General features: G+C 39.6%; 1 protein-coding gene across 7 annotated transcripts in view; it reads left to right on the top strand.

The window, feature by feature from the left end:
* Nucleotides 1-3,449, top strand: part of PKIB (cAMP-dependent protein kinase inhibitor beta) — a 56,028-nt gene extending 52,579 nt beyond the window's left edge. For all 7 annotated transcript variants that reach the window (XM_064649647.1, XM_064649646.1, XM_064649641.1 and 4 more), the window contains exon 3: nucleotides 2,057-3,449. In XM_064649647.1, coding sequence (XP_064505717.1) covers nucleotides 2,057-2,142 — 86 coding nt within the window. In that variant the 3' untranslated portion in view covers nucleotides 2,143-3,449. The remainder of the gene's footprint in view (nucleotides 1-2,056) is intronic.
* Nucleotides 3,450-12,526: the final 9,077 nt, after the last annotated feature.

Below are 12,526 nucleotides of genomic sequence, written 5' to 3'. Positions count from 1 at the left end.
AAATGGAAAGACAGTTTTGAAGATCAAATGCTGTGACAGGGAAAGAGTTTGTTTGCAAAACATTTGGAGCTCAAACAGGCATCTCTTTTTGCCTGTTTCGGGCTATAACAATGAATTGTTAAAAATTGAAAGTCATTTGCAGCTCAGAACAAAGAAGTTAGATAAATGAGAAAAGTGCAGAAGATGGAACATGTGGCTATATAAAGTATGCCCTATTTTGTTTCTGCTCTGAAATTCAGATTCAGTGAAGATTATGGGAAGTGGTGAGGAGGACTCTCTCCATCTTGTTTCAAATTTAGCTAATGCTCATTGTATCATACATTTCCTCTTTCTAAAATGCTTTCAGCTCCTGTCATAGTGAAAAATCAGGAACAGGATGTGCTAATACCTTTTGTCTGTCTTAGAAAAGAGATTTGCTTTATTTATACAAGGATTGTAGCTGTGTGATACAGATGTCCATGTACTCTGCAAGCCACACCACATTAATGTTCTGATGAGATTAGAGGGAGAGATTCTGGCACCAGCTGTTTATCTTGGAGCCTAACTCTGAAATGAAGACCATCTGTATCCTGTCTGATTGTCCTCTTACGGTGCATAAGTTTTGGAGGGTGGAGACTTTCCACAGGTGATCTGGTGGGAGGTTGTACTGGAACCAAGTTAAACAGCTGATTGGTGTCACTGCTGATCCAAAGGTTGAAGAGGAGGCTGCAAGACAGAGAGAGCAAAGAAGCTATACTGGTCTCCCACATTTGGTAATCTGCATTAGGGCACCATTCTGTCAATAACCTTTATTGTTTGCTGATTTTTTCCTAGGTGACTATGTATAACTATCTTGATACACTCAGCAGCTTAACACCTGTTTGCATGCCTAAGTGCTACCAACTGTGAGATTAGATTTCCTCTAACCAACTGTTTTCCTCTACCTTGTTTGCAAGACTCCTCTATTATTAGACATCCAACCCTGTACAGAAACAGCCAATAGAAGATATTGCTTTGTCTGCCTTACCACAACAGTGCTGTGATACCTAATGTTGAAGGGTGTCAAATAACTCAGTTCTTTATTTACCAGTATAGAACTCCGAAGCCTCTAAACGTCTAGCCAGAATTAAAAACATAATCAGTTGCTGCCAACAGCTTTAGCTGATGAATTGTGTACAGCATTATATATTTGCTATGATATGTAGAGATCAAGACATGTAACTCTTTTGGGTGTTTGTGATATTTTATAGCAAGTCTCCAGGGCAAATAGCTGAAAATGTACTCCTTGGATTATTGCTGTTAAAGTAGAAGATGGTACAGCCAGATGTGCTGAGTAGACTTCTCCTTGTCCCCAAAAACTATGTGCTGCCATAGATTCGGGTATTCTGTTACCTCTGGTACTGCCATGTGGGGCTTGAAGGTAATGTGAAAATTATTATGGTTATAAAGGAAATTGAGGGAAGAGAAGTTCCTGTTTCTTAGTGATTAAACTTGAGGATCAAAAGAAACAGTGTGGAACTCTTCATATAATGACCAGGCACACTGGGGAGCTTTTACGTATATTAGTCATGTAAGAATTCAACTCTAATCTATAGAAGAGCAAACTTCCAAATCAGAGTAATAAAAAATCCCTCCTCTTGTGAAGACAGGGTGAATTCACATAGGTATTTCTTGGCAAAGAAGGTCAGACAGATAACTGGCATGTTCATAAACTGTAACATTATCTACCTGAAACCAAGCAGTGCTCAAAGGAATGCAATATTGTAACTTGTCTATGGAAATGACCCATGTAAAAAAAGAATAACAGTAATACAGAGTTATTTCCAGTTTGTTTCTTAAAGCCAAATACACATTGATCAGTCTGTGCAAGGAACAGGCAAATCAACACCAATAGGCAATTGCTTTTGAAAGATCCTCTGCAAGGTCTTTATCTTGCAAGTTAATTTCTGTTTCTAAAGCATCCAGGACTGTGGTAATAAAGAGCCAGTCCAAACAGAGATGAACTCAAATATTTGGCTGCATTAAAAAAGCTATGAGAATGTGTGTGGTATAAATATTTAATTCTGTCTATTTTTAGATGCAGGAGCAGAGGGTGGAGAAGTGCCATCATCCAAAGCCTTGCTGGAAAGTCAAGAGGCGGAACGAAAAAGCAATGATTCCTAACACCTAAGGACTGCTGGGTTAATGAAACCTATCAACAGACTTTCCAGCTTCCCTGTGTCACCCTTTCTGAAGTGTGGTAGCAACTTTAGGAGCATAGACATGGTTTTGCAACACACTTGTATCTAGATGACATTAATGTGGATGACATACTGTTTTTAATACTGTCATCCTTCAAAACCAGTGTTCTACACATCCAAATGGGAAGAGAACTAAAGAATGTATCTCTTGTTTGGGGGTTTGTCATGGTTATAGTATTCATCCTAACTAATCTTCTTTGACAGTTCCAACTAATATATTTAGCAGATGTTCCAAGAATGATTGTTTCAAAATAAAAATCCTGTATCTTAATTTCCTAAAACAGCTTTCTTCTCTCTGACATAGAGGTGTATTCATTCTCTCCACCATGATATTAAGTATATATTAGATTACAGACATTATCTGTAATTTAGCTCCTGAGATTTTTGTTCTCATTAGACATATGTAGATGGGTGTGAGAAATTTAAAAAAAAAGAAAATGTTTTCTTTCCTTCTCCTGTCTCCAAAAGGTTTTGTAAACTACTTAAACACCACTGTTTTCAAACTCTCCTTAGCTCAATTTGATTATGGCATATCTCTCACTCTTACAGTCTTGCCACTTCTGTCATTTGTTTTCAGGCTGAATATTGTAGCTGTTCATGTGTATCTAAAATAAAGTAGCCATGTTTGTATATGATGAATATTGTTTAATCTCACTGTGGAAATTAATTATCTATAATCTTTTCTGTCTTGGGTTGATTCCTTGATGTTTCTCCTGTATGACAAAACCCTATAATACATGCTTCTTTTATTTTACCTAGAGTTTGCTTTATTGTTTGCTGACAATGAAGATGTTTCAATCATTGTGATTTTTACAAAGATTTTAAGTAAAGCTTTTTGTCTCTTGAAAGGAATTGTTTTGCTATCGAGGTCATGCTCCTGAAAATACTTGACATTCATTCCCTTATTGTAGGAGACCTAAGATTCAGGTACAGGCAAGCACCTTCACTATAGCCTGGGTAGCAGCCATTTACATACATTGTGAAACCTAACCAACACCTGCAATCAGATGCTTTTATTTGCCCACTGTTGCATTGTAGCCAGACAGAGGAAGCATCTTTGATGGGTACATTCCACATTTGACTGGTATTCCGTCTATAAAATATCTGTGTATTCTACAGCTGGCAGAGAACTTGTAAGAGGCCTCTCTGTACAACTTCCATTCCTGCTGTGCACTTACTCATGCCCTGCTGTTTGGGGACCATTCAATAAAGGATCCAGTTTCAACTGAACTGACATTTACTTCCCTTCTCTTTAACCTGTATTCATGTAACAAGTGCAACATCTCAGGGGTTTTTTCAGGTTTGAAAAGGTAAAATAACTTACTCCATTGGAGAAAAACAGGTGACGTAAGAGAGCCTGAGAGACTGAAGTAGCTGATGCGGGAGGATCAGCATTGAAAACCACAGTGGAGAGGGATTTGGAGACAACTATATTTGTGGCACGCACTCTTGTTCTGGGTTGCAGTCTCATTCTCCTATACCAGCCTCCTTTATAGCATTACAGTACATAAAATTGGCAAATTATAAGAAGCTATAATGATCCCATGGAAATCAAGTAACCAAGTATTACTGAAACAGAATTCCTTATATGCTTTAGGTGGAGCATATGCTAATGTGCTCTTCTGGGTCGCAGCCTATATTGAATTCTGCACTTTCGCAGTTGCAGCACTGGATGTATTTAGATTCTTTGATAGAATACACTGAAATTTGGGCTACAGGAATAGATACTTTTAGTACTTTGTTAGCCTAAGATGATTTGAAGTTTTTTACTATTAAAACACCAATTATAACCAGCTGAATTTAGCAAATTATTCATGTGCTAAATTCTATATAAAAATAATTCCACAGCTATATACATAAATGGAGTTAACTGCTCACAAATGTATAGCTTAGAACTAGTCAAAAGTGCTCAACACCCTGGAGAATTACTGTAAGCATTCTGGTGCTTACAGTGCTTACTTTATACTTGAGCTGTATGAACCTGTCATTGAAAATACTTTGTATAGAAGGAAGAATTTTAACAGAAAATTTGAAAAAATACCTAAGTAGTAAAAACTAAGATTTAAAATGCAACTCAATTAAAAGTGGGATGAATGTTTCTAAAATATCTATAATATGTTATACAGTGGTATACATGTATTACCTAGTTGCATATTAACCAAGCTACAGACACAGAAATGCTTCTTTGCCACATGCATGTACTGTTTGCGTCTAAACAATTATTAGTCTAGACTGCATGAGAGAGCTCATTCAGAAATAGAAGAGGAATATTTAGTTATGCCTGGATTTTTTCAAATCTTTCAAATTCTGAGCCAGATGAATATTTTTGACCGGTATAAACTGAACCACAAACTGGTTGGTGTGGGAGACATTGTGCCATATAATCTTTGAACACGAGCAGAGTTTATTAGTTGTGCATTATGCTTGACTCAGGCAGATGGGAGCTAGCCCCTTTAGAGCTGTCTGGGGGGACTGTGTTCCATGCTGTCCAGGAATCTGGGGTTTGGGTGGGTTTACTGTCTTAAGGACAGCCAAAGTTGGGAAGGCTCTGGTTCATGTTGTTGTTAGTATCTTGAAGATAGGTAATAGACCTACTAAATCTCAGCTGAGCCTGTAAAGAACAAATGAAGTGCTTCTGAATATACTTTTCATTGAGCCAGTTTATCCAGTTTCAACCATTATCCAGTCTGTAGCACCTCCCTTTAGCTTAACTAATTGGTTATTGAGGACAGTGCATTCTCTTAATTCACTGTGGCCAAAAAGTTATGGCTTTGAATCAGCAGGGTATTTTAAAACGTGCTTAACTTTAAATGCAGACTAGTCTCACAGGAGTCAACAGAACTACTTAGGTGCCTAAAATTAGGTACATACTTAATTACCTTGATAAATTAATGCAGCAAACTTCTATTAAGGCTAATCTGGTATTATAATGCATTAATCCCAATTTCCATTCCAGCAAGTGCGGCATAGGTATTAGTAACTTTTTCATCATTGTACAGCACTATTCTGAGCTTTTATAAAGAATTTCATTTTAGTACCAAGAAAAAAGTTAACTTTGTTGTTTCCAAATTTTAAAACTTAATGAAACAGTTATCTATTCTTACCCACTCTGCATATTTAAAGCAAAACAACAAAACCAAACAAAACTACAAACAAAGAAAACCAACAAAACAAACAAAAAAACCAGGAAATAGCCTTGTAATTTTATTGTCCATATATAAAACAATTTAGGTATTTTGAATATACAGAAAATTAGCAATGATATTTCCCAGATGTCATTAAGAAGGTAATTTTCTTTGGGTCAGCCCTTCATCATAAGCTTCCTCTAAGAGGTGGATGAATATATATTCTGAGGCACATCTTTTGTTACTATAGAACAGGAGAGTTCAATTTTTTATCTGAAAGGTAATAAAACACTAAACAGATTTGAAGTAGGGGACTGATTATTAGAATGTTAATTAGATAATTTGAAGTAATTAAGGATTTTTTAAAATGAAGCTTATTTGCTGATTCTTCATACAGCTATGTACCTGTGCTATGTACCATCTTTTTGGTGCAGTACTGCATAGGCTGAACTTGGGTGGATGAAATGAGTGGCAAAGCAGTTCACAAGGTAGTGTATTTTAAAAGAAATTTCCAAATCAGTGATAGTGCAGCCATATGCAGGCCAAATTTAGTTATCACTGAAGACAAAAATTGGTTCTATACTAGCTACACTGTGAGTTATATCTAGCTTTAGTTTTAAGTCATGAGTTACTAATCAAACAGAAAATATTTCCCAATTCAGAAAGTCCATAAACACAAATGCTTGGAGGCAAGGAAGCTGATCAGTGGAAATGTTTGCGCTATCCAAGACATCTTACTTAGTTATATCCATCTGTGACCTGACCCACAGCGGCCACTTCTCTGTTTTGCAACTTTCATACAATGGTGATCATACAAAATTATAACTCCACTTGCATTACTTAAAAATTACAACAGAGCAGAGGCTAGAAGAGATTTAAACTACACTTTACCATCAGTAAGCCAAATATGCTTTATGTATCACACATGCATAGAGGAATACTTGAAGATTTAGCAAATTAGGATTAGTTTGTATTCCTCTGTTCGGTCTGATGGAGCTCTGTGTGTGATAAAGCCTGTGAAAAGGAATTGAGCAGAGATTTCTGCATGGATTTCTCCACTGGTTTGGCACAGCTTATAAACCCCATGGTCCAGACAGCACAGACCAGTGGGCTGAGCCCGCTGGGGCGCTTGCTCTGAAGTAGAAATAGCAAAGGCTTAAACGGTCCTGCCATCTAGTGGGGTCTTCAGTTTTCAGGTAGGTTGTGCAAGGAATTGGAGACAGTTAAAGAGACCTCAAACCCAGCTGCAAACTGGCCTGCTGAGAGGCTGACTGTCTCCAGCTCATCTGAGATGTTCACTCCAGGGGTTTTGCTAAGGGCCCAGAACCTTGGTGCCTCCGTATTCAGAAATGTGGGTGATGGCAAACAGGAGGCATCTCATGTTCCAACCCATAAATTCTGTAGTAAAACAGGTGCCTGAGCCTAGCTTGGTACCCAGCTTTGAGTGCCCACTCCGCAATTTGGGCTGGGGTGTCAATCCCACCACAGCAGACTGGTTTTGACCTCTTGTTAGGGAGAACTCAGTTTCATCTTCCCAACCTGAAGTTGTTCTACTTTGACTAGTAATTAGCAATAAATGCTGAGAGCTGTTACTTTATGTTACTATTTTGGTTTATTTCCCTTGTCAGCCCAATGGGGCCAGTTAATATCCCAAGATGGCTGGGAGTGATAGGAAGCCTAAAGGGTGTCACTTCACCTTGTTCTTGCACCATAGCCTAATGCCAGATCTCTGGATTTTAGTGCAAGACTTAGATTTGATGGATTAATTTCTTTTTTTCCTGGGTACTGTGGGCTTTTCTGTGTTAAACATGTACTCAACAATTGCCTGCAATTTAAAGGGTCCTGATGTGAGGATCTGGACAATCCCTACCAGGGCTTTATTCCTGGCACTCTGCTACGCAGGGATTGGTGGTGTAAACCCAGTGCTTACCATACAGTGTACGGAAAAGCTAATCTGTGGCTGGTTTAACCTTACTGTGTATTTTGGTTTGGGTGTTTGTGTTTTTTTGTTTGTTTTTGTTTTTGTTTTTTTTTCCCAGATCTCTAGGGCATGTTTGCAAATTATATACCAGCAGGGTAAACACAAAAGGAAGGAGCACGTGAACTGCTGTTAACCCTCAGCAGTATTCCAGATGTGTATTTCTCATAACTCTCCCACTTTCCTTAGGTTGCAGGAACACCTTTTCCCCAAGGACGGGCTCCGCAGCCGCCAGGCGGCACCTCCCGCTCAGCGGGCACAAGATGGCGCCCGAGCCTTGCCAGGGACACGGAGCCCTCGCCTTCCTCAGCCCTCGCCTCTGTCTGCCCGCCGGCTCTCAGCGCCTCGGACACGGCGGAGTTCGCCTGTCCTTAAGGATGATCCATAACATGACAAAGAGCGGCGGCTGTACCGGCGGCTCGGCCGCCCGGCGCCGCGGGATGGATGACATCCTCTGCGGTGCCGGCAGAGGGCGCTCCTGCCTCGGGCCGGTCTCGGCTCCCGCGGCCGCGTCCAGCGTCTGCCGGCGCGGCGGGTCAGCCCTACAGGGGCCCTGAGCGCCACAACTCCCCGAAGCTTCCGAAGCAGGGAGATTGGGCTGGAAACGTGCCTCCCTTATAGCTCCTGTCGGTGAAGAGCAGGTGACCTGCCCTCGGAGGCGCCTTGCATAGGGACCGCACGGGCGTCCCTCTGCGCAGCTCAAACAGCAGCACTATATCATTACTTCTCTCTCTCCAGCAAAGCTGTGGCTCCTGCAAGCCCGCGGTCCCCAGCAGCCCCCCCATGGCCCAGTAGCCCCCTGCACAGAGCTGTCTGGGGAGCCGAGATTTCCCCGGCAGCTCTCCGGACAACCTCCGGCTTCCAACAGGCAGCCGGGGCTGAGCCAAGACATCCAGGGCACTGTGAACGAAAAGGGCCCTTTAAGTGAAAAACAGGAAAACTTCCATACGTGCATTCATAGGAGAACTACATGTTTTGAACCTTCTTATTCCTCCCACCAATTTTGTACCCATCTTCTATTTTAATTGCTCACAGTCCCATCATCTTCCTTCCTTCCCTCTTAGTTTCTCATCTAACTCCATTCAAAGCTCACATCCATCTACTGCCTTTTCTTCAGTGCTCACCCTTTGCTTCACCCACACCTTCTTATGCCCAACATCAACTATTAGTGCTTTAAACGCCCAATACAAGAAACTAATCTCTTTAATTGCCTCTGTGTTCACTAAAATGAGATGGTAAAAGGACAACTCATTGCCGTTCCTCCCACCAAGTTCTGGGTAAATCTTACATATCAGACAGACACATTAGAGACCCTTGAGCCAGTCCCTGAACAGCCCTTGACTTGAACACAGAGAAAGATTCTGTAGAAAACAAATAGCACGTGATTATGCAGAGATGGTGTTGCAATATAAGAAAGTGCTGAAATAAGTGTCTTCTTTCAGACAGCCTTTGAACTTTGTGTCTTTTTTTTTTTTTTTTAACGTGGCCTGTTGTGAGTCGAAACTTCTAGGTAAATTTATAAAGGATAAAATGAAATGCTGAAATGTAAGAAGGAATATATTTAAGGACAGGGGAGACAAAGCACAGTGAGATGGACTTAAATGCATGAAAGTTGTGCCATGTTTCTTCTCCATAGCCCTTCTTTTATAGGAACAGATGAGCCAGTCGTGGTGCAAGCAAGTTAGCCTGCTCCTGCACCCCCCACTGGCTCCGGACTCTGGATGTTTTGAACTCCAGCTGCAAGGCTGATCAGCCACTCAAGAAAGTTTCAAAGGTCTGGAGGAAGATGCAATTAGAAGCTTTGTTTAAATGCTACACGATTAGTTACTCATTTTGGCCTTAGAAGATCTGGATTACGTTTACTACTGCCACACGGAGAGGGAAATATTTTGAAACATGTTTTGAAAAACATGAATATATAGAATTAAAGGAATAGTGGCTGTATCTATACTTCCTCTTTGGCACTTGCTGCAGTACAGTCCAGAAAGTGAGTCCCATGATTATCCGGGCAGGGACTGCATGCCTTTTTTCCTTTCTATGCATATCTCTATCTTTTCCCATGGTAGATTCTGAATTTGGCAAAGTGCAAACACACGCTTAGCAAGTGGGATGTGATTTTAAGTTTCCTGGTGTAGACTTGCTAATTGCAACCATCTCAATGTGATTTCTTACATAATCCAGGATATAGAACTTCTCTGAATTGCTTCCTGCATTATGTTCAATAGCTGTGGTTATTAGCACAGTTTACAACTTGCAGGGATAAAAAGTCTTGTAAGGCAGTTTGAAAGTTGGTCAAAGGGTGAAGTCTCCTGACAGCTAATATGCACTTCATTTTTAATATAAATTTCTGTTGGCTTAACTTCCAGTGGCTGGAATTTTGTATACCAGATTGAAGAGACCACTGTTTCTCTGGGATTGTCTCCCAACAGCCAGTATGACCTAAATTTTCCTGAAGTTTGTCTTGATGGTAGTACCTATTTAAAGCTAGTAATGAGCTATCTTAACTCTACAATGGTTCAAGTTGCTTTAGAATTTTGCGTTCCAGGAAGTTTATGTATTTAGACTCATGAAAACTCAGAAATAACTCAACGCTTGGTCACAAACCAATATGTAAAGCAGGGATATAGTTGCACTCTTGAATGAATCAGTTTAGGTGTGTAATTCCAGCTAGGTCACCCAGCATGAGGTTTCATTTCAAATGCCTGAACTGTGTCAGGCATTTGTTCATCCATGACTGTCCCATAAATTGATAACATAATTAAATTATTTATCAGGACTGTGGAATTCAGACATTTCTCCAGAGTGTGTTAACACTGCATTTTAGAACTTCAGAGAAAATGGCTTCCTCCAGGTGAGAGATTTTGATTTAGAGGACACAAACCCAGAGGAGTGGGGGATCACATCTGGCTCCAGCAAATGTGGCTGTGTCCTTGAGCTTTAACTTTGCATCTGTTTTTCAAATTCAGTAGCTGTTTTCTTAAACTTGAAATTTAGTTAAATAAACCTGATTTTACTTCTTATCTAAATCTCATCTGGTGTTGAGAGTTATTTCAGGATAATGCAGAAAATGGAATGCCTCAGTATGGATAAACAGAATGAAGCTACATTAAGCTATTCCAAAAATTTCTTAAATTCAGCCCTGCAGACTACACAGTCTTTTGTTATGCTGAAAGGATTTAGCTTGACATTGATTACACTGAATTCCAAGTAGTCACACTTAGTAAGTATTTGACAGCCTCCATGCTGTATACTAGGGCTACAGAAAGAGAATATGACATTAATGACATATGACAATTTAAATTTGTACCTTTAACACTGTAAAATTTATATTGATGATGATAAAAATCATTCCCTCCATTGCTATAATACAGAATCCTTGGACCTTAATACAGAGTGTGTTTCAGCTCCACTAATATTCTCACTGGTATGCCCTGAACACCAAATCCACACATGACTCTCAGAATCGTTGTAACAAGTCAAATGCAAGTCATCTAATCTCCTTAAATCTATGTGCTATTTTTCTGTTTTTCCACATAAGGATTATTTAATATTTAATATGTTCCTCTTATTCATATGTCTTCTAAATTTCTCTGAATCATTATTACCCCTGAAATAGTCAGTTGTTTTTCTTTCTTTCTTCCTCAGTGTACGACCTTACATTTGCCCATGCTGAAATTTTAAGTCTGAAAAACTGATTTCTTGTACTGATTTTACAATAACTAGACTGCTATTGTAAGTGACAACCTGTATCAAATATTTCTGTTATATTTTGGAGGTTTTTAAATAGTTTTTCTACTCTTAAATACAAAAGAAAGCAAAGACAAATATTAAAATTAAAAAGGCGTAATGGCATGAAGTTAAAGTAATTGCATCTTCAATGAATTGAACCGGGAGCCAGGAAGGCTTTAGTGCAGGCTAATTCTTTGAGGAGAACCTCTGACTTGAGTCCTCTAAATGAGTTGATACAGTAATATTAGATAGCAGATACCAACCCCTCGAAAGCCTTTTAGACGCAGAGAAGACCCTGGAGATATTTCACAGCATTTGCTTACTTCTTTAAACCATTGTCAACCAGCTGTCCTCTCAGCTTAAACCAATCCGAATATATGTCTAATAGTTCATAATGAGGTATTAGTGGGTATTTACTTTCCAGGACTCTCCTAATCTCATGTCACACCAATTTGTAACATAAGAGAGAATCTTCACAAATGAAATACAGGATCACAGACCACTTCATTTTCACTAATTAGCAATCAACACCAGAATTAGACCTTAACATGACTTGTGTCTAATGTTAGACTGTCCTGGCACTATTTTGGTTGAGCTTTTACAGTGGCAAGAAGCCTGCTGAACATGCTCCTAAGTTTTGCCTACAGTATGCCATGCTCTTAGAAGGGATATGGTATAAACATGCTTTCCCTGCTTCTGCCTGCATTACCTTGCACCCTGCCTATCATGTGGTCCCCAGCTCCAGCAAAGCCCTTCACGTGGGATTTATGCAGCACAAGACTGGATTCATACAGATGCTTTGTACCTGGGGCCATTCTGTGACCACTTCCTTGTGCAGCTGCATAATTGGGTGTCTTCTCCATAAGGCATTTGTTGAAACTGGGATTTCTAAAGAAAATAGAGTAAATAAACCTAGATATTTTCCGTGATTCACCAACAGCACTGAAATGGTTTATTTTTATTAGGAGGATTAGCAAATCTCTCAGACAGCTAGAGAGCATATGAGATAATTTTAGTTAAGGACATTCTACTGCCCTGTTTGACATTAGGTTTTTCTGCAACATCAAAAATCAAATCGCACTCAGCCCTGAAGTAACATCATCCCATCTGACACAATAGCTACTAAAATCTGTTCAGTTGTGTTGCACTGAGATCAAAACTGCACAGAGATTCACAGCAGGACTTCAAAAAAAGCTTAAAACATGATAAGAATACCCTAGCTGGCTGTCCATAAATGGGGAAAGCTTTTTCTTTCAGCTGCACATTATTTTCAATTTCCTTAATTCAGAAGTAGCCCTCTATATGTTTCACAATGCTAAGAGTTTAAAGAAACACCTAAGTCAGTTAGGACCCTGAATCATGTTGGTTTCAATTGGATTCAATACATAAAAGTCCTCTGAGTGCCTACATTTGCTTTTATACCAGGGGAGTTAGGCCTGGTATCACTGCTGCCCTTTGTTGCGTACATGGATACA

Source organism: Pseudopipra pipra, chromosome 3 (assembly GCF_036250125.1).
Source record: "Pseudopipra pipra isolate bDixPip1 chromosome 3, bDixPip1.hap1, whole genome shotgun sequence".
Taxonomy (NCBI): domain Eukaryota; kingdom Metazoa; phylum Chordata; class Aves; order Passeriformes; family Pipridae; genus Pseudopipra; species Pseudopipra pipra.
This window is presented reverse-complemented; position numbering and strand designations above follow the sequence as displayed.